Below are 22,673 nucleotides of genomic sequence, written 5' to 3' on the forward strand. Positions count from 1 at the left end.
GACTGGCCACAGCGGACCGAGTTCTCTGTAGAGAGGAACAACGTCAAGTGGGAGCCACTGGTGGACCCCTGGAAGGTGCTGATGCCACCACTGCACATCAAATTGGGCCTATGAAACAATTTGTCAGAGCTCTAGATAAGGAGTCAGCAGCCTTCAAGTACCTTCAAGACTTCTTCCCTAAGCTGTCTGAGGCAAAGGTCAAAGCCGGTGTCTTCGTCGGACTACAGATAAAGAAGGATTTTATGTTGTTTTTTCTGACTTTATGTGAACGAAAAGACACAAATTCGCCTGTTTTCTCATTGGAAATAGGTACATTTCATAATATCACTGTCCTGGTTACAAAAGCAAAGTTTGTGGGGAATAATAGCCATTTTCTATACTTCTGAGTCATAAGCAATTAGGAAATAACACTTACTACCCAGGAACAAAAATTGTGTTACATAGTGTAATAAACCCAGAAAATGAGCTTCACCTCATTGACCCTGATACACAATTGTAATAAAGCACTACCTTGTGGTCAGGAGACTTTGAGTGGGTTAATGAGACTACATTGTGACAGCATTTTTTGAAGTATCTTTTTTTTTAATAAAATCTGCACACGTAATTGCATTTTAGTACATTATAATATAAAAGTATATATAGCAGATTTCAAAGAAATATTCAAGAAAACAAAACGTGAGTTTTCTCATTGTCATCACCAACGTACTGCACGAGAAATAGGAAAGACAGAAGAGTTTGGAACGCTCCAAATAAACAAGGCCTCAATGTGGGGTTGCTGTGGAAACCATTAGAGGTGTGAATTAAAACACATCTTTGCATATAATAAAAATAACAGAAGGCCTCCAATGCTAAAGAAAATAACTTGAAGTAAACAGTATATAAGTAAAACACACGGTTTCTCCTTCATTTGATGTTTTCTCTGACTAAAGTTCAGAGGCAGTACCAGAGAGGGCCTCGGGGTAACTGTGTCATAGCTGTGCAGAAGACAAGCTAATCACCATCACCTGTCTCCAGGTGTGGGCCCTCAGCATCGTTGAGCCACATGAACCACAGTAAGGCCACACCCAGACAACGGGTCTGTGAATCAGTGCCCACTCTGAGCAAAATATGCAAAAATAAAATAAAATAAAAGGCTTCTTTTAAAAAAACAAGCACACACACACACCACACACACACACACACACACAGACAGACAAAAGTGTAAAGGTGAATGGGGGGGTTGGGGGGTAAACATTTGTTTTCTTTAAGCACGTTCTGATACATTTTTGTTCTTTTTTGGCACAATCTACTTTGTCTGGGGCGTGACACCTCAGCCAAATCCTTCATCTCATACATCCAGCATGCTTCAGTTCATTTGGACAGAGATTTCTTAATCTGCTCCACTTCCATCTACAATAAAGATACAAACAGTTAAACACAGGAAATTTACACAACCATAAGGGCTGTCAAAGTTAAAACATTAATTTATGACATTAAAATAAAGTGGCAGTCAACCAGTATGGGTTTTTGAAATGGCTGATGCCAATACTGATAGCTAGAGAGCAGTGGGGTGACTGCTGGTCGATATAACTCTTATTTAAATTATTTAATTTAATAAATGTACAATATCCATTGACAAGGCTGTCAGTAAATTTTCAACCTGACACTAGGCAGATCGGGCACATTTATCTGCAAATAATCTAAAAATGGCCAAATATTGGCTAATCAAACTGTTTAGCCGATATCTCGGTCTATCACTACATTTAAGATTCGTTAATAATGTTTAACACCATTTAAAGATGCTGTAAGGGATTTTTCGTGGAAATGTATGCAACAAATTTTCCTTCTCCCTGAAAGATATTAATTAAATAAATGTCCTGAGATATCTCACCTGTCTCTGTGACAGCACTATACTCTATATACAGCAAACAAAAATGTGTCCACGGGCTGTGGTCTCTGATGCTTTCTGCCCGTCAATCATTTTGCACATTCTCATAGTGTTGTAGTTGCAGTAAATTATTGCAGCTTAATGCCATTTTTCTGCCATGTTGTTCATAATAGTTGTCAGTAGAGGGCGCTATTTTGCTGCGTTTGTTTTTTAACAACCGCTTCTGCTTGTGTCAGTCTCAATAAAGCTTATTTGGTGTCTTTGGAGTGCAGGTTTTTGGAAAGAGGGGGCATGGCTAATCCAAGAATGGAAATTCTTGAACGGATAAAAATCGCTTACAACACCTATAAGGAATAGTTCAACAAATATTTTTTAATTCTCTCTTAATTTACTCATCCTTAAGCTGTCACAAACTTGTATGAATTTCTTTCTTCTGCGAAACACAAATGAAAATATTTTGATGGAGATATGATGTGAATATACAGTTTATACATATATTATGTCAGTTTTTATCCAAAACCAAATGTATCACTTCAGAAGACATGGATTTAACCATATGAGGATAACATTTCTACTGCCTTTATGTCCTTTTTGGAGCTTATAAGTGTTGGACCCCATGGACGTGCATTGTATGGATATATTCACATCAAATGCCCATCAAAATATCTTCGTTTGTGTCCTGCAGAAAAAAGAAAGTGATACAAGTTGGAGATGGCATAAGGGTGAGTAAATAATGAGAGAATTATCATTTTTGGGTGAACTATTCCTTTAAAATTATGTAATACAAATTTGCCTAATTCGACATTATGGGCACTATTTTAAAACCACTACATCATGTATATGAAGCTTTGGTATTTTAATACAAGCATGTGCTAAGTCTTAGGAGTTTGTGTTAGCGTGTGCAAAGCGTGAATGGGTTTGGTCAAGTGCAATTTAATTCTGAGGTTCTTCTCCGAAATAATTGAATATTGGTGAATCATGGTATTTTCATGGCACTCCAGAGTACTTAAAAGAATACCACGGTACATGTCCAAAAATATGGTAGTACCATGGCAGCTGTTTTGTTGGTGATTTACACCGCCTGGCCAAAAATAAAGTCGCATTCTCTAATAATTTGTTGGACCACCTTTAGCTTTGATTACGGAGTGCATTCGACATGGCATTGTTTCGACATCTTTATGCAACGTCACAACATTTATTTCCATCCAGAGTTGCATACATTTTTGGCCGAGATCTTGTATTGATGACGGGAGAGTCGAACCACTTCAAAAAGTCTTCTCCATCACATCCCAAAGACTTTCAATGGGGTTAAGGTCAGGGCTCTGTGGTGGCCAATTAATGTGTGAAAATGATTCCTCATGCTCCCTGAACCACTCTTTCACAATTTGAGCCCAATGAATCTTGGCATTGTCATCCTGGAATATGCCCGTGCCATCAGGGAAGAAAAAATTCATTGATGGGATAAATTGGTCATTCAGTACATTCAAATAGTCAGGTGACTTAATTTTATTGCCGCATAACGTTGCTGAGCCTTGACCTGACCAATTGAAGCAAACCCAGATCATAACACTGCCTCCAGAGGCTTGTACAGTGGGCACTATGCATGATGGGTGCACCGCTTCATGCGCTTCCCTTCTTACCCTGACGCGCCCATCGCTTTGGAATAGGGTAAATCTGGACTCATCAGACCACATGACCTTTTTCCATTGCTCCACAGTCCAATCTTTATGCTCCCTAGCAAATTGAAGTTGTTTTTTTCCAATTAGCCTCACTAACAAGTGGCTTTCTTGTGGCCACACAGCTGTTTAGTCCCAATCCTGTAAGTTCTCGTCGCATTGTGCGTGTGGAAATGCTCTTACTTTCACTATTAAACACAGCCGTGTGTTCTACTGTCGATTTTTTAAGATGTGACTTCAAGCGTTTTAGTGATCTCCGATCACGATCATTCAAGATTTTTTTTTTTAACACATTTCTTTCACGAAGGTGACGGTTCACCACTATCTACCACTAGGTTTTAATAATGCGTTGGACAGTTCTTAACCCAATTCCAGTGATTTCAGCAATCTCTGTTTTCTTTGCTTGATGCAGGCCAATAATTTGCCCCTTCTGAAACAGAGTAACATCTTTTCCACGACCACAGGATACGTCTTCCGACATGGTTGTTTAAGAAATGAGAAGCTACACACTGCATCAGTTAGGGTTAAAAGAATTGTTGCCAGCTGAAACATATTAATCACTGCAATAATGATCCAATCATAGGCTCTTAAGTATCTGCTCATTTAAATCCAAATGGCTACTTTTTTTTTTTTTTTTTGCCCAGGCAGTGTATACTGAAAAGCACATTTCAGGAACTTTAAAATTCTATACAAATTAAGTTAACTAAAAAAAACAAAACATTTTTATTTACTGACAGCCCTAGAAATAAATAAAACATTGTTTGTATTGTAAATGGCCATATACAGCAGGAATGCTGATTGTAGTACTCACCTGCAGTGATATACGAATCCTCTTTTCTTCATCCAGCTCACTTACAAGCTGTTTGATTTCTTGTCTGAGAAAAAGACGTTAGACAACTATAAGACACCAGAAATTATGTCCAAAATATTTTTTTCCCATCTCTCTTGTCCTAAGCATTTCCTTCTTCACTTCCCTCACTTTCTTATCCATCTTATTCCCTCTTTTGTCCCCTGTTCCTCCCTCTTTCAACTTCCTTCCCTCTTTCACCTCTTCACTCTGTCTATTTTTCATCTACCCCCACCCCATCCTCCCTGTTCGTACTTGTGCTGGCTCTTCATAAGCTCCACAGTTCCTCTCAGGTCTCGTAATTGTGCTCTGAGTTCCTCCACTGTAGTGGCACCCTGTTCATTCTTGCCTCTGGCATCGATGGAAGGGGAATGGGGCCGCAAACTAACGCCACCCTGGTGGAGAGAAGCTCCACTGCAACCAGAAGATGAGGGAGGAGCAGAGGGCTTGGGGGGCAGAGTTGATTTCTCAGGGGCCTGTGAAAACCCACCACAAGGTATCAGTACAAAGCCTTGTTAACAGTACCAATGCTCACTATCAAACATTTTACCATCCATTTTTGGCCATTCCACAGGGCCTCAGTCTCGTGTGTGTGTGTGTGTGTGTGTGTGTGTGTGTGTGTGTGTGTGTGTATGTGTACAAGTATAATTCTTGACAAGGGTGCTCTCTTGTGGTAGGACAGGGAAGTGCATGCAAGGGAGGACTCGGGGAGGGGGGACTGGGTGGGGGAGGGGCTTACTGTTATGACTGGCACTGCCTTGGGTATCTTTTTGGAGCTGTCAAGAGTTTTGAGAGGGATTGAGTCCTGCTCCTCCTTTCCCATCTCCTTGCCTCTCCTCTCTTCCTCTGGAGATGGGGCATCCAGGAGGTCAGAACTAGAGAGAGAGGACTAAGAAAAAGAGAGCTTTAAATTATCGATTATCACAGATAACCCACAGACAGGCAGAGAAGGGTAAGCCCAAGAGACGATCACAGATAGCAAATACAACAATCATATCTGAAGTGTTTATGCTGCCATTTTTAAAGTTTTGAAAAGTCACAAATGTATGACAAGTCATCAGTTGTTTGCATTTGATAGGTGTGAAAACATTTTTTGATTAGAGGGCTCGACAATAAGAACGGCCAGTAGTTGATTTTTTTTTAGGTTTCCTACACCTTTTGACCAATCAATTTCCATGAATTTTCCATAACTTCCAGTCACTTGGATTATTGGAAAAGGTTTTTAAAATACACTATATTGCCAAAAGTATTCGCTCATCTGCCTTTAGACGCATATGAACTTAAGTGACATCCCATTCTTAATCCATAGGGTTTAATATGACGTCGGCCCACCCTTTGCAGCTATAACAGCTTCAACTCTTCTGGGAAGGCTTTCCACAAGGTTTAGGAGTGTGTTTATGGGAATTTTTGACCATTCTTCCAGAAGCGCATTTGTGAGGTCAGACACTGATGTTGGATGAGAAGGCCTGGCTCGCAGTCTTCGCTCTAATTCATCCCAAAGGTGCTCTATCGGGTTGAGGTCAGGACTCTGTGCAGGCCAGTCAAGTTCTTCCACACCAAACTCGCTCATCCATGTCTTTATGGACCTTGCTTTGTGCACTGGTGCGCAGTCATGTTGGAACAGGAAGGGGCCATCCCCAAACTGTTCCCACAAAGTTGGGAGCATGGAATTGTCCAAAATCTCTTGGTATGCTGAAGCATTCAGAGTTCCTTTCACTGGAACTAAGGGGCCAAGCCCAGCTCCTGAAAAACAACCCCACACCATAATCCCCCCTCCACCAAACTTCACAGTTGGCACAATGCAGTCAGACAAGTACCGTTTTCCTGGCAACCACCAAACCCAGACTCGTCCATAAGATTGCCAGATGGAGAAGCGCGATTCATCACTCCAGAGAACGCGTCTCCACTGCTCTAGAGTCCAGTGGTGGCGTGCTTTACACCACTGCATCCGACGCTTTGCATTGCACTTGGTGATGTATGGCTTGGATGCAGCTGCTCGGCCATGGAAACCCATTCCATGAAGCTCTCTACGCACTGTTCTTGAGCTAATCTGAAGGCCACATGAAATTTGGAGGTCTGTAGCGATTGACTCTGCAGAAAGTTGGCGACCTCTGCGCACTATCCGCTGACCCCGCCCTGTCATTTTACGTGGCCTACCACTTGTGGCTGAGTTGCTGTCATTCCCAATCGCTTCCACTTTGTTATAATACCACTGACAGTTGACTGTGGAATATTTAGTAGCGAGGAAATTTCACGACTGGACTTGTTGCACAGGTGGCATCCTATCACAGTACCACGCTGGATTTCACTGAGCTCCTGAGAGCGGCCCATTCTTTCACAAATGTTTGTAGAAGCAGTCTGCATGCCTAGGTGCTTCATTTTATACACCTGTGGCCATGGAAGTGATTGGAACACCTGAATTCATTTATTTGGATGGGTGAGCGAATACTTTTGGCAATATAGTGTATAACCTATAGAGACTGCCCTGACAAAAAGCAATTTCTAGCCAATGAGTTTTAGAGCATAGCATAATTTTAAGTATTCATATTCACCATAGACATTTTATGACTAGACGACAAACAATAAAAGATTTTGTTTTTTTGTGATTTTGTTTATATATATATATATATATACACACTGTATATGTTTACTTGTTTATATGTATATAAATATTATATTATACAGAAATTATACCACTAATAATAATTATATATTTTAATAATGAATAATATTTATAATATATATATATATATATATATATATATATATATATAAAATTTATACACTGGCGGCCAAAAGTTTGGAATAATGTACAGGTTTTGCTCTTATGGAAAGAAATTGGTACTTTTATTCACCAAAGTGGCATTCAACTGATCACAATGTATAGTCAGAACATTAATAACATGAAAAATTATTATTACAATTTGAAAAAAATTAAACTACTTCAAAGAGTTCTCTTCAAAAAATCCTTCACATGCAGCAATGACAGCTTTGCAGATCCTTGGCATTCTAGCTGTCAGTTTGTCCAGATACTCAGGTGACATTTCACCCCATGCTTCCTGTAGCACTTGCCATAGATGTGGCTGTCTTGTCGGGCACTTCTTACGCACCTTACAGTCTAGCTGATACCACAAATGCTCAATGGGGTTAAGATCTATAACACTCTTTTCCAATTATCTGTTGTCCAATGTCTGTTCTTGTGAGGACATGTGAGGCGTCTTATTTCTAAAACTAAAGACTCTGATGTACTTGTCCTCTTGTTTAGTTGTATATCTGGCCTTCCACATCTCTTTCGGTCCTTGTTAGAGCCAGTTGTCCTTTGTCTTTGAAGACTGTATTGTACACCTTTGTACGAAATCTTCAGTTTTTTGGCAATTTCAAACATTGTATAGCCTTCATTCCTCAAAACAATGATTGACTGACAAGTTTCTAGAGAAAGCAGTTTCTTTTTTGCCATTTTTGACCTAATACTGGCAATTTAGCATGATTACTCAAGGATAAGGTGTTGGAGTGATGGCTGCTGGAAATGGGGCCAGTCTAGATTTGATCAAAAATGACTTTTTTCAAATAGTGATGGTGCTGTTTTTTTACATCAGTAATGTCCTGACTATACTTTGTGATCAGCAGAATGCCACTTTGGTGAATTTAAGTACCAATTTCCTTCCGAAACAGCAAAATATGTACATTATTCCAAACTTTTGGCAGCCAGTGTATATACAGTTTAAGTCAGAAGTTTACATACACTTAGGCTGAAGTCATTAAAACTAATTATTTAACCACTCCACAGATTTCATATTAGCAAACTATAGTTTTGGCAAGTCGTTTAGGACATCTACTTTGTGAATGACTTCACAACATTGATGGCATCATGAGGAAGGAAAATTATGTGGATAAAACCAATTCTAACTGATGCTTACAATACTATCACAAGTTATTGCAATTTCAACAAAACCTCATCCATGTTAACCAACTAGACAACTTTACCTTGGTGACATGATTTAAATCAGCAGAATTAGCAACAACAATGTTCAATACATCATAGAAAACCTAACGTGTCAGTTTGCAAGCCACATTACCACATGTACATAATACACAAACTTAAGATTTAGTAACAAAGCTGTTTGGCCCACAAAGGTAAGTAACTGGCCAACAGGCCACCCTTATTGTTGAGCCCTAGATTGGTTAAACAAACCAAACAAACTTGGTGCCCATTAGTGTGTTTGTGTGCTTGAGTTTGTATGTGAACTCACAGACGTGAAGACCTGCGATCGTGGCCGTCGGTCCATCACACGTGGACGTGATGCTGTGGGGTGGTTCAGCTTCTCTGTGGATGAGATGATAGTGTCGAAGTCTTCTACATCTTCATCCGAGCATGACATGAATACACAAACGCACAGGACCACATACATATCACATAGATACATATGACATCAAAACATTGAAAAAAACACACCACTGATTTCAGCATGTCATACTGTAGTCACACATCTCCAGAAGTACAGTGAATGGAACCAAATGAAGATGGACAGAAAGCTCTAAGTCATGTTATAATCTGATTAGGAATGGTTTATCATAAATCTTATTAGTAATGCTAGGGTTATTCTGAATTGGAGGTCAACTCTGAACAAGGACTCACCGATATCTAAAGATTTGTCTGTAGAGCCACGGTCAGCCGTCACACCACCGCCTTCAGACTTCGGACTGTCACACCTGAAAGTTATATTCCATCCAGAAAAAAATAGCTTTATTAAAAACACTAAAATAAAGCATAGTGACATGTAAATGTAATTAGGGAAGGGAATCTTAATGAATTTAACGATTTTGGTTCAGATTCCACATATTGATTCTATTTCCATAATGATTCCATTAACGATTATTTTATTACTTTAATACAATATTACTTTTTGGGATTATATCTTAATGTATAATATGTTATCATGCAAAAACTCTGAACTTCGAATGTGTAACATGATAAATTCATTTAAAAATGATCGACTCGTCATTTGTACACGAATCAGACTCCATTGGTCATGCTGTATGTCTTCGCATATTGCATACAGCATTTGTGGCATAATATTGATTATCACAAAAAATTATTATTTTTCTTTAAAAAAGCAAAAATCGAGGTTACAGTGAAGCACTTACAATGGAAGTGAATGGGGCCAATTTTCGGAGGGTTTAAAGGCAGAAATGGGAAGCTTATTTTATAAAAGCATTTACATTAATTCAGCTGTTTAATCTCATGTATTATATATGAGTTGTAAAGTTGTTTAAATCGTAATTTTTAGTCATTTTAGGGTTGGTTGACATTACATCGTCATGTCAACGAAGTTGTAAAACTGGCTATAACTATAAAAGGAAAGGTTAGTCAGCGAATTAGCACAATAAAATCATATTAACACACATATTGTTTATGTCTTGTGACTAAACTTTTGAAATAGTGAGTATTTTAACATTTACAGATTGGTCCCATTGATTTCCATTGTAAGTGCCTCACTGGAACCCAGAGTTTTGCTTTTTTAAAAGAAAAGGAGGGGCAAGTCAAACTTAATTTTTGTGGTAATCAATATTATGCCAAAAATGCTGTTGATTGAACTTATTTTGTATTGAACATGGAATATTCCTTTCCCAATCCAAATTGACATGTTGGGAAAATCATTTTACAAGAGTTGAACATAACTACTGTATATTGTAATATGGTCTGCAGAGAATCTTAGAGATTTAATGATATTTGTTTGTGTGTTTGTTTGTGTGTATGAGACTGACGATATATTGGGCACAGCTGGTCTCTCAGGTCTGTCTGGGCGTTTGGGTGGCAGGGATGATGGTCGATTCAGCGAGTTGTTGTTCTTCGGGGGGAGGGGCTTCTTTGGAAGGACAGCAGGAAGGGATGGCCTCAGAATCTCCGCCACCTTCATCTCCTCACCTACATGTAATCATCATCATCATCATTCTCAACATTGCCAATAATGCATATTAATACATATTTAATGTAATACATAATACATTAAAGGTTACAAAATGTTAAGGGTTGGCATATGTGGTTGTTTACAAGAAAGAATTGTCAAAGGCAAGTTGCGAGAGAAAATATTATTCCATGAACTCCCTGAAAACACACATACACACGCACACACAAAGCCAATCTAAACACAGCCCGTAGAGCAGCAGGTTTTACAGTGAAAGGTCAGAATAACAGAATGCAATTTGGTCAAAACAAATTAAAGCAGCAGAATGAGAGTTCAGAGAGATTTTCGCTACCTTTCTCCTCAGTTCTGTGTGGGAGGGATTCGGGCCGTTCTGGTGGAACCTTTTTCACCTCTGTCTTTTTGTCTGGGGATCAAGACACAATATGAGAGTTGAATAGGGTACAGCTGACTCATTTCCAAGCTTTCAGCTAAAGTGACATAGAAGCATGTCACTTTTATCCACCTGAATTCTGAGCTATATTCTTTTTAGTGGTCAACAGATATGGGTTTAACCCTGATATTTCAAAAACAGGGTGCCTGATGGCCGATATATGCATAATACAATGGCAAATTGCTGAAATTAAAAGAAAAGTGATTTTACACAATATTTACTTAAAATTCATGTAAATGAATGGCCCAATCGGTTGAGCATCAGTTCAGTCAGGCCTGTTGTCAGTAATGTCTATTTAACCAGCCTGGCTACATTTCCCAAAAGCATCGTAAGCCTAAGTAGATCATAGAAACCATTGGCGCCAATGGTCTCTACGATCATCTTAAAGGGACAGTTCACCCAAAAGTGAAACTGTTCTCATTATTTACACACCCTCATGCCAGCCCAGATGTGTATGACTTTCTGTCTTCAGTAAAACACAAACAAGATTTTCAGCTCTGTAGGTCCTTCCAATGCAAGTGAATGGTGACCAGTCCTTTGTAGCTCCAAAAATCACATGAAGGAAACATAAAAGTAATCCATATGACTCCAGTGGTTAAATCTATATCTTCGGAAGCAATATGCTAGGTGTGTGTGAGAAACAGATAAAAATGTAAGTCCTTTTTTTACTCTAAAACTCCACTTTCACTTTCAGATGTGAAAGTGAAACTTAACAGGCACAACATGTGGCTTTCAGATGTAAAAGTGAAAGTGGAGATTTAGAGTAAAAAGAACTAAAAGTTTTATCTGTTTCTCACACACACCTAGCATACTGCTAGTGTGGATTACTTTTATGTTTTCTTTATATGATTTTTGAAGCTTCAAAGGTCTGATCACCATTCACGTGCATTGTATGGACCTACAGAGCAGAGATATTCTTCTAAATTTCTTGTTTGTTTGTGTTCTACTGAAGAAAGTCATACACATCTGGGATGGCATGAGGGTGATTAAATAATGAGAGAATTTTCATTTTTGAGTAAACTATCCCTTTAAGCTTGCAATATTTCTGGGAAACGCAGCCCTGGCAGATATATCAGTCCATCACTATTCTAGAAATGTAGTGTTGGAACTATAACTACTGTAACTGTAATTGAGTAATCTCTGTGTTCTCTTTGTTTTTCACTCCTGTATTGTGGTTCTCTGGTACGTCAATAAAGAGAACAGATTACATGGGCAGAGTTTCAAAACCTCTCAAGGTAAACTGTGAAGAAGTCTTTGCCCATTTATATTTAACTTTACTTTTAATTTTTTATTTAAATTAGATTTACAAGGACAGTGTACATTAATAAACTATGGATGGGAAATGTAACTTGTTATTATCTGCTATAATAATTGCCTGTTTAACACGTAACAATTTTTTTTACGCAATTAATGCAGTGTCTGTTTTTTCCCACTTCCTGTGGCTAAAATTGGCATACATAAATTTCCAGGAGGTACACGCTCGACTCGACTGCACACCCTAGCACAGAAACTGATTATGTGGAGCAGTGTATGCTTATTCATTACACGCGACGCATGTCCCGGGATTAATAATCACGGGAGCAGATTTACTGTATGGAGAATGGAGACTTCACCCACAAGTGGTGAGCCAGGTGTGGGAGAGATACGGACAAGTTTATAAATTGAATCTGCCCATTTGATCCTAATATTTAAAAAATCCCTGGAAAACGGCAGAAGATTTTGCCCAACTTTTAATTACAGCATGTCCACTGATTTTATGGCATGTATACGTATACTTGTATCAAAGATTTATACCTTTAAAAATTTGTCTAATAAACTATCCATGTTTATGTTAAAATAATTAAAATAAATGATGACTAACCAATTTCTTTCAAGTTCTTTGAGACACAGTATAAAGTAAATATATTTATGATTATATTTTAATGTTTGTTTAATGTACCGTGTACCATGATTAATTGCGATTAATCACAGAAAACTGTGATTAATTAGTTAATTTTTTTAAATTGATTCACAGCTAAAATACTAAAATAAACTTTTCAGTAAATGTGCCAGTTTGCTATTGTAGCTCATTTTTAACTGTAGTCCTGGGGCAAGTATTACAAAAAGACACATAAGAGAACAAAACAGCATAAAAGCAGGAATAAGAATACTTGGAGTAAAACAATACATGCACATTATTGGCAATACATAAAGCACGTTCATTTGAGACAGTTTTCTGGGCAGTCTGGTTCCTATTACACATATTTACGATCCAGTAATCACTAAAAAGACAGAAAGTTGATTCCATTAAATATTATGCAGATACTGTATATCTGATAGATTTAAACTACACCACAAGGAGGAGCCAGAAATCATTCTATTCAAACTCCGGGACTATGTTCAGAATGGAATACGCTATAGCGCACTGCTTACTGCGCAATATATACTGTATACTACCTAATATTTTTTTTTAATAGTATGTGAAAGGGTATGCTTTAGTCTTTCAATAATAAATAGTTAAAACTGTAGAATGCTACACTGTCACATGACCTCACTACACTACGTTTAATTCAGTGAGTGCTGTCAAGTTACCAGCTCATAAAAAAAAAAAAAAAAAACAGTTTTGTATTTTAACCCTTTTCCAGTTCATATATTACACTACAAGTGAAAGGTTACTGTAAGTCAAGAGCATTATATCATGGGATACAGTATCCCACGCAGTATGCTCTGTGTTATACTGCACATTTTGGCAAATGCAGAGTACACATTCTACATACTGCAAAAATGGTACAAACATAACCTAGTTATCATTTTCACTTGATAAAACTGGTTTCATTAGGGGGACAAGCAGCGGAGTTGCTGGAACCCTATTGTAATTGTACAGATTTTCTTCTTCTTTTTTTTTTCTGCCCTAAAAGTATCTGGGCGTCAGACACCGTAAGTCGTGGAGACACCAAACTTGGCAGGATGATCCCAAATCCCCTTCACTACTCAGGCGCACAAATGTACACCCATCTGACCCTAGGTGGCGCTATAATAAACACTTTTAAGTTTTGGCTCATATCTCTGCAACCGTAAGTGCTGGAATCGAAGTTCTCGTTTTTCCTCTGATTCCTTAAGTCAAGCCCTATCTCCGATTTCATTTCAGTCTATAATTTTTTTACGGCATTTTGAATTTTTTGAAAAACCTACTTTTTGGATCTCCTCTTAGACGTTAGTCTGATCAGCATGCAATTTGGTATACATCATCTACAGACCCTCCTGACAAAAAGTTATCAAAACAATTTTGATATGTAAAATCGTTCTGAAGATATTAACGATAGAGTTCCTTTGGTTTAACACAATTTGTGTAATTGATCAATATCTACTCAAAGCAAACTCAAAAAGTAACCAAATTCGGTACACAGTCAACAGGACGTTTAGAAGATGTTAGAAAATTTGTACAATTTCACCCCTAGGGGGTGCTACAACTAAAAAAAACTGACATAACTTTACAGCCGTTTGAGCAACAAAGTTCAAATTAAATATGCATCTTCTTTGGTTCAAATGCTAACATATTCTTAAAAAAATCAATTCGACAAATTAGCCGAAGCAGCATATAAAATTTTGTGACAATCGGCCACACGGTGGCAGTATAATTAGCTAATTTGCATTTTTGCTCATAACTTCGGAACCGTATAGGCTACAATAACAATTTGTAGCTTCTCTGAATCCACTAGTGCCCCACAATGATATGGTCACTTGAATTTCCATTTCCGCAAGATTTTTTTTTTACAATTTCAATTTATTCGAAAAACCTACTTTTTTACACTCGTCCTAGGCCGTTCTCACGAAACTTGGTATACATCATCTACAGACCCTCCTGACAAAAAGTTATCAAAAGAATTTTGATGCGTTGAACCGTTTCAAAGATATAAGCAAATATGTTTTGGGCATGGCCTATAATGACTAATTAGCCTGTATCTTGTGAGTGCAATTTTCAAACATAACAAAGTTTGTACACATGGACAAGAGAACACTCTGAGGTAACATAACGAGTTTCATTCATTTTTGATGCTAGGGGGCGCTATAACTTACGGCAATCCTATTTTTGCAACTGTGCTCAGAGCAGGTGAAATGTCACACCAAAATAGCTGTCCACAGCATCCACAGGATCTTTTCTGTCAAATTTGTTTGTTTTGGTCATCTCGCCATATGTGCTTGGCCCCCGACAATAGTCGCTTGCGGCTATATTTCCTGTTTGTGATTGTATGCTCACAAACAGGGATATGAAAATAAATGTAGCTGGAAAGAAAGTCACTAAATGTGGAAAAAGTGATGTACTGAGAAGAAATACAGAAAAATGAATGTTAAAACTAAAACAAGGGAAAAAGACACGAGAGTTGGAGAAGAGATTGTTACCTGTGATCTGTTTAGTGGTGGGTGCTGCAGGTGGAGGTGGTTTCTTAGGTCTCTGTAAGCATATACACAGTTAAAACACACAGTCCATCTATAAAACACACACACTCTCATTAACACACAGTTCACCCATTTAAACACAGTCCCTTCAAAAAATGGCATTGAAACATCAAAGGCAAAAACATGCTGCTTAATCAGGCCAAGGGCGAAGTGAGAGGCAAAGGTACAGGACACAAGGGAACGTGTGTGTCTGTATGTGTGTGTGTGTGTGTGTGTGTGTGTGTGTGTGTGTATGTGTGTGTGTGTGTGTATTTCACCACAGCTCTCCCGCCGATCAGAGACTGAGGCCCTACGTCACACAGGCAGGGAGCATCCTGCTGGAAACAGCTGAAATGTGTTGTGTCAGTGAGAGAAATTAATAAAATCTCACCTCTTTTTCTACCTCAGGAATGAATAACTTCACAAAGTTGTCTGGAAACACTCCCTTTTTGCCATTCAGCTCTCCCTGCCACCAACCAGCGTCTGCACAATCCTACAAACACACGCATACGTGCACACACACAAACACATAAGTGCCAAAAGCACACATTACATATTTCATGATATAGTGTGACAATGCTCACTACATGCTAAATGTTTTAGTTTTAATTAGGGCTGTCAATTAAAAAATGTAATCACATTATACGCTAATAAATTAATCAACATTCATGTATCAATATTTGCTGATAAAAGCCCCCAAATGAAGATAATTTTTAGACACTATTGTGGCAGAAGTTTGTTTTATTTCAATCCCACTGAACATAAGACTTTCACTAGCCTACAGTCAAAAGCAATCCACACTGTAATTGAGTTTGTCAATTAATTACATTTGTATTTTTTTATATAATTAACTGTACTGATTGAACATGTTAAACTGACAGCACTAAGTTTATTTAAACTCACCTTACTGATTATCGTAACAATATCTCCCTCTTTGATTGACAGCTCATCTTCATTCTGAGCTTCATATGGAAATATAGCTTTGCAAAACTCCTTTGCTGAAATGTGAATTTTCACAGTGAAAAAAAAAAAAATCACACCAAGAACCAATAATGTATTTTTGCATAAAATTTTGAATATATAAATAATTTAAGCATTCAAATATTTCACAGGTGTGATCCGATCCCATTACCTTTGCCCTTGTTATCAGGCTCTGCCTTCATGGTTTCCTGGGCAACAGATGGGGGGGCTTTCTTTACCATTTGAGGCTGTGGGGAGGAGTAAATTATTTTTACTCATCAAATACAACATTAAAACATGTAAACGGAAATGCACAAAAACTGTGGAAAATAAACTGCTGGTGTAATATTTTAAATTGATATCAATTCATTGTAAAAATAACAAAACTGTCCTGCTAGAATTGTCACAATAACAAAATTTTAATAGTCAATACCATAAGTCAGTAGACTTTTACTGGTATTGAAATTTTACGATTCTCAAAACCAATTTCTATACCACAGCACAAACGAATATTGTACTACTGAATACACCATTTTATTTAAAAAATATTTTATAATTTTTTTTCTTTATATAAATGCCACAGTATAAACTAATACCAGCAGGGGGTGCTCACACGACGGTCTGTGTGGGTCCCAATACCCCAGTACAGTGACAGGGACACTATACTGTAAAAAGGCACCGTCCTTCGGATGAGACATTAAACCGAGGTCCTGACTCTCTGTGGTCATTAAACATCCCAGGACTTCTCGTAAAAGAGTACGGGTGTAACCCCTGTGTCCTGGCCAAATTCCCCCCATTGGCCCTTCTCAATCATGACCTAATTATCCCCATCCATTAACTGGCTCTATTACTCTACTCTCTCCTCTCCACCAATAGCTAGTGTGTCTATTGTCTATTGACATAGTATACTGGCGCACTATGGCTGCCGTCGCATCATCCAGGTGGATGCTACACACTGGTGGTGGTTGAGGAGAGTCCCCTGTTCACCGTGTAAAGCGCTTTGTGTGTAGTGTCAGAAAAGTGCTATATAAATGTAACGTTCATTCATTCATTCATAATACGCAATTGAACACTATTTTGTTTGAAAACTCTTTTAATTATATATATATCTATATATATATATACACACACACACACACACACACACACTCTATATATATACACCAATCAGCCACCACATTAAAACCACCTGCCTAATATTGTGTAGGTCCCCCTCGTGCCGCCAAAACAGCGCCAACCCGCATCTCAGAATAGCATTCTGAGATTATATTCTTCTCACCACAATTGTACAGAGCAGTTATCTGAGTTACCATAGACTTTGTCAGTTCGAACCAGTCTGGCCATTCTCTGTTGTCCTCTCTCATCAACAAGGCATTTTCATCCACAGAATGCTATTCTGAGATGCGGGTTGGCGCTGTTTTGGCGGCATGTGGGGGACCTACACAATATTAGGCAGGTGGTTTTAATGCTGTGGCTGATTGGTGTAAATATATATATTTATATATACACACACACACACACACACACACACACACACACACACACACTGTGTGTATATATATATTATATTATAACATATTAATATCAATATCACACCAAAAACTAATTAAATTCACAATTTTATTTTAAAAGTCATTTATGGCTTGTATATTCTTAAAGTCCTGCAGTGAGCTGTCAACAGAGGGCACAACCAGTAACGCTGACCCAGGCCCTGGGATGAGGGAGGCCCACTACATGCTCCAACGAATCACAAAAACTATGTATTTATTTGATAATAAACACTAATGTGGTGTATTAGTTAAAAGAAGTTGTGTGATTTGGGGGCGGGGTCACGTGTCACTGTATAGCCTACTCATTCTGCACGGCAGAAGGCACGCATACAAATGTTGTCCCGTGCCCCATGAATTTAAATGACGGCCCTGCATATTTGTATGAATAGCATACTGTACTTGTGGCTGTGTGTATCTTGCCTCTTTCCTTAAAGGGAGCCACAAACCTTCCACAAACATGGCAGGGAATCAATCCAACCCGACATACAACAAGTTCTTTAACACCCCACAGTCCCAGTGTGGCTTTAACACACACAGAGTCACACTCTTCGCTCTGTTCACTCCTAAAACTCACCCATTCTTCTTTCTCCCTCCCTTCCTTCCTCGCTTTTCCTCTCATTGAGAGCAGTCATGATGGAGTCGGACAAACAAGCGCCATGTGGCAGCCAAATGTTACACCGATATAATAGGAACATCATTACAACATCTAAGCAACATCTGGCAGTCTGTATCCTTAGGGACTGCTCTTCTCATGGGCCTTACATTATATCTGTGAAGACTCTACAGTGATTTCCACCCCCCAAAACATGACTACATCACCCATAAACCTATATTGGTGAACCAATAATCATGGCCACATAAAACAACAGAAATCCTAGCCATCATATTTAACAGCTCTTTTTCTATATTAAAATCTTCATGGAAAAGAGAATCAAAATCATGGATCAACAAACAAAGAGATACAGAGATATTATATTTACCTTCGTCTTTGCAGACTACACCAATTGTCTGCTCAAGGACTAAAAATGTCAAAGTGATCCTTCAAAACAAATGTCCAGTATATACCTCTCTTAAGTCCCGCCTGCAAGAGGAACCTCTGACTAGCTTTCGTTCTAACTGCGGTTCACTGCCCCCTGAGTCATGACAATCTCTTACAGTCGCCCTACTTCTGCTTTAAAGCTGCCCTAAAGTCAGGAAACCACTCAGAGGGAGAGGGAGAGAGAGAGAGAGAGAGAGAGAGAGAGAGAGAGAGAGAGAGAGAGGAAGAGTGGGGTGGATATGGAAACAGTGCTGTGTAAGGGTGTGGTAAAATTTGTATATGGGTAAACCTGCAGTATATCTTGTAAACGAATACTTTTGTATGTTACAGGTGAAATAGTTAAGCATTGGAATGTATACTAATATACAGTGAGAGAGAGCCTGCAGAGATTTCCTTTCAATCTAAAAAAACTAAGGCTGAGAAGAGAGACACAAAGCATGGAAGACATCCCATAAAGACTTCTATGACAATTGACTTCCTGTCTCAGTGACCGACAGTACCCAATTCTGTCTATGTGTGCCATCTTCCTTTAAACACACCCACACACTTAATATACACAATAACTTCTTAAAAACAAATGGTGGCTATGGATGAAACTGAATAGTACTCGCACTGAAATTAAATATTCTTCCTGAAACAGAATTGAATACTTACTACTGACTGAATACTGTTTCCAACAGTAGTATGCCACATTGTCACAAGACCTCAATTCAACAAGTGGAGTCCACTTATCATCTTAGAAATAAATATGGGTATTTTGCATTTTTAATTATTTAATCTGCATTTGAATACTGCGCACATTATACCAACATGGTCTCATAGAATGACGTTACTATACTTCAATTTTTGCAAAATGATTTTTTACATGACTTGTTGTACGTATTGCAGCAGTTTCCTGTTAAAATGATAAAGAATAAATCATCTGGAGCCTGGGTAGCTCAGCGAGTATTGACGATGACTACCACCCCTGGAGTCACGAGTTCGAATCCAGGGTGTGTTGAGTGACTCCAGCCAGGTCTACTAAGCAACCAAATTGGCCCGGTTGCTAGGGAGGGTAGAATCACATAGGGTAACCTCCTTGTGGTCATGATTAGTGGTTCTTGCTCTCAATGGGGCGCATAGTAAGTTGTGCGTGGATCACGGAGAGTAGCATAAGCCTCCACATGCTGAGTCTCCGCGGTGTCATGCACAACGAGCCATGTGATAAGATGCGTGGATTGACTGTCTCAGAAGTGGAGGCAACTGAGACTTGTCCTCCGCCACCCGGATTGAGGTGAGTAACCGCGCCAACACGAGGACCTACTAAGTAGTGGGAATTGGGCATTCCAAATTGGGAGAAAAGGGGATAAAAAAAAAAAAAAAAGAATAAATCATCTTGTTCTCTTAGACTACTATGACTACAGTCTTCATCTCATGTGAGTGTACATCATTTTAAATATTTTATAAAAAAAAATACAATTATAGTACTATTTCTTTTGGTTTAAAAGTTTAGCAAAGTTTAATATAATTTTATTGGATTGTAAAGTGTCCTTCAGCTTTGGAAAAGTGCTATATAAACAAATCACACTAATAATATTATTAAAACCCACCTGTGATATTTCCACATTTGATTAAACAAATGAACAAAAGATCAAAATTAAGCCTGAGACCACTAAAGGGAGAGAATGATGGAGGAAGAGAGGGAGGAAAGGAGCAAGAGAGAGGATGCATGCCTCTCTCAGTGGGAGAGGAAAACAGGAAGGTTTTAATGAACAGGAGACTGTGGGGCCAAAGCCAGAGAGAACACAGGGGCCCATGATACCTCTTACAGAGACAGCCTGGCTATAAATACTAGAGGAAATACAAGGGAAGCTCTAGTCGACCACATAGACACACACTCAAAATACTACATTTAACACCTAATGACTATAAATGACTACAAACTAACCCAAACCCTACACCTAAATGAAAACTCACAAAGTATACTAACTCCCACCATTAAAAATATGTAAGAAATCCAATAGAAACATACAAACTCACCTTCTCTGCCTCATTGTCCATGTCCATGGAACGTGGGCGGAGCCTGATTGGCTGGTCTTTGAAGATGTCCCCGAAGCCAAAACCTCTAACCTTTTTGGGTTGAATCTCAGAGCTAGAGGAGATGCTGCCAGTGTCAGACTGTAAACTAATGGTGTCACCACCATCACTCTCTGAGCCTGTGCTGTCCTTTATACCTGCAACACACACAAAGCTTGCATTTCAAAGGAGGACTAGGAGGATTTGCATGCATCTTTGCATGCAACAACTATCTTGTCAGCTATAACATAGTTATATCTCTATAATGAACACCATCCATGGCTCCTCACGATAGATTCTTTTCCCAGAGTTCAGTGTTATATTACTTTCAAATACAGCTGCTGAGGGAGTGACAGTAAATGTGTCATCTTTCTCTCTTTTGATTGCTGTACTCTCTATTTTTTCTTCTTTTGGAAAATCATGGAAATGTACTTGTGCGATTTTTCTCTGTTGCTACTGAAGCAAAAGGAAATGCAACACTCATATTTGCAGTGGTCATCCGTTTACCTCTATACGCCAATTGTGCAGTTTATCCTGCTATAGTTCACTTTTGTGTTTCAAATTTATGGTCATGTGATTCAGAAGTGGCGCAGGGAACATATGGCATACTTTCATACAACTCTTGCTATTTTCTGAAGTTTATACTGTACAGTAGTATCTATATTGTGCACAGAACGTAAATTATTTCTGTATGCATGAAATGCCCGGATGACCTACATCTATCAAAATGTGCAGTATACAACCAAACAAGTAATCTCAGTTGAGATTTTTAACATCTCTTTCTCGACTTTATTTGACTGGACAGCCAAATGTTACATTTCTACACAAAATTGGATTAAAACTGCACAATAATGGTTGTAACTGGATGCCAAAATGCATTCTGTTTCACTTTTTTTCTAAATACTGTAGTATATACTATTTTTATTATATAATAAATATTATAATACTGTATAAAAGTGTGAAACAGTACTAAATACTATAATAAATAAGTAGTATATAATAGTATATACAATAAATACTGCACAAGATTCATTAAGTAGTATTCCATTCTGAACATAGCTTGTACATGAATGGAGGTGTTACAAGGAATTTGAGGTTGGTTGGGGGTATCTTGATTGCTTTTGTGCAACACAGAAATGGAAATACCAAGGCAGTATGTACTGGTAAGTGTCAATCACCATTCACTTTCATTGCATCTGTTTTCCATACAATGAAAGTGAATGGTGACTGAGGCTAACATTCTGCATAACTCATTTTGTGTTCCCCTGAAAAATGAAAGTTACATGCATTTGGAACAACATGAGGGTGAGTAAACAATGCCAGAATCTTCATTTTTGGCTGAACTATCCCTTTAACAATGGTTTGACACTCATCCAAGATGATCCATCAGTAGAATGGTGGAGATTGCCCCCCTTTTAACCTCATCTCACACAGCAACATCACATGACTCGCAAATCATTGTGGGTAGCCAGTAGCGTGAGTCACGATCACAGTGTGAACTGGTGTGAATCTTCAGTTTCACCATCTGCTTGAAAAGTGGTTGTTTGATGGGAAATCGCCACCACTCTAAATGATAAAGCCAATTCAATGATTGATGATATATTTTCAATGAAAGGAAAAACACATCCAAAAGCTCCAGAATCAAATCTGAGACACTTTATGATGACATGAATGGCTAGGAAATGGGTTGGCTAAATGAGAAATGTGTTTTTTTAGATGTGGTAAATTAAGTATATGATTGGTGCAGACTGACTGGTTCTTGTGCTGCGGGAGTTATCCTGTGTGGCCTGATCTTCCACCTCGGCCAACAGCTCATTGGTGAAGTTCGAGGGGAACATCCCGGTTTTGCCGTGGAGAGTCCCTTCCCACCATCCCTCCTCCACCTTAACAAATACACACAAACAGA

The 22,673-nt window shown here is 38.5% G+C and overlaps 1 protein-coding gene across 6 annotated transcripts in view; it reads right to left on the bottom strand.

Moving 5' to 3' along the window:
* Window positions 1–561: 561 nt before the first annotated feature.
* Window positions 562–22,673, bottom strand: part of LOC127431616 (SH3 domain-containing kinase-binding protein 1-like) — a 76,074-nt gene continuing 53,962 nt past the window's right edge. For 5 of the 6 annotated variants that reach the window (XM_051682132.1, XM_051682128.1, XM_051682129.1 and 2 more), the window contains 14 exons: window positions 22,521–22,650; window positions 20,732–20,925; window positions 16,296–16,371; window positions 16,067–16,161; window positions 15,555–15,656; window positions 15,128–15,179; window positions 10,649–10,720; window positions 10,157–10,316; window positions 9,027–9,100; window positions 8,641–8,750; window positions 5,130–5,279; window positions 4,646–4,866; window positions 4,355–4,418; window positions 562–1,389 (listed from right to left, as the gene is read on the bottom strand). In XM_051682132.1, the coding sequence (XP_051538092.1) occupies window positions 1,351–1,389; window positions 4,355–4,418; window positions 4,646–4,866; window positions 5,130–5,279; window positions 8,641–8,750; window positions 9,027–9,100; window positions 10,157–10,316; window positions 10,649–10,720; window positions 15,128–15,179; window positions 15,555–15,656; window positions 16,067–16,161; window positions 16,296–16,371; window positions 20,732–20,925; window positions 22,521–22,650 (1,539 nt within the window). In that variant the 3' untranslated portion in view covers window positions 562–1,350. The remainder of the gene's footprint in view (window positions 1,390–4,354; window positions 4,419–4,645; window positions 4,867–5,129; window positions 5,280–8,640; window positions 8,751–9,026; window positions 9,101–10,156; window positions 10,317–10,648; window positions 10,721–15,127; window positions 15,180–15,554; window positions 15,657–16,066; window positions 16,162–16,295; window positions 16,372–20,731; window positions 20,926–22,520; window positions 22,651–22,673) is intronic. The other variant, XM_051682130.1, reaches the window with a different exon arrangement.

This window comes from Myxocyprinus asiaticus, chromosome 41 (genome assembly GCF_019703515.2).
Source record: "Myxocyprinus asiaticus isolate MX2 ecotype Aquarium Trade chromosome 41, UBuf_Myxa_2, whole genome shotgun sequence".
In the NCBI taxonomy this organism is placed as follows: Eukaryota; Metazoa; Chordata; class Actinopteri; order Cypriniformes; family Catostomidae; genus Myxocyprinus; species Myxocyprinus asiaticus.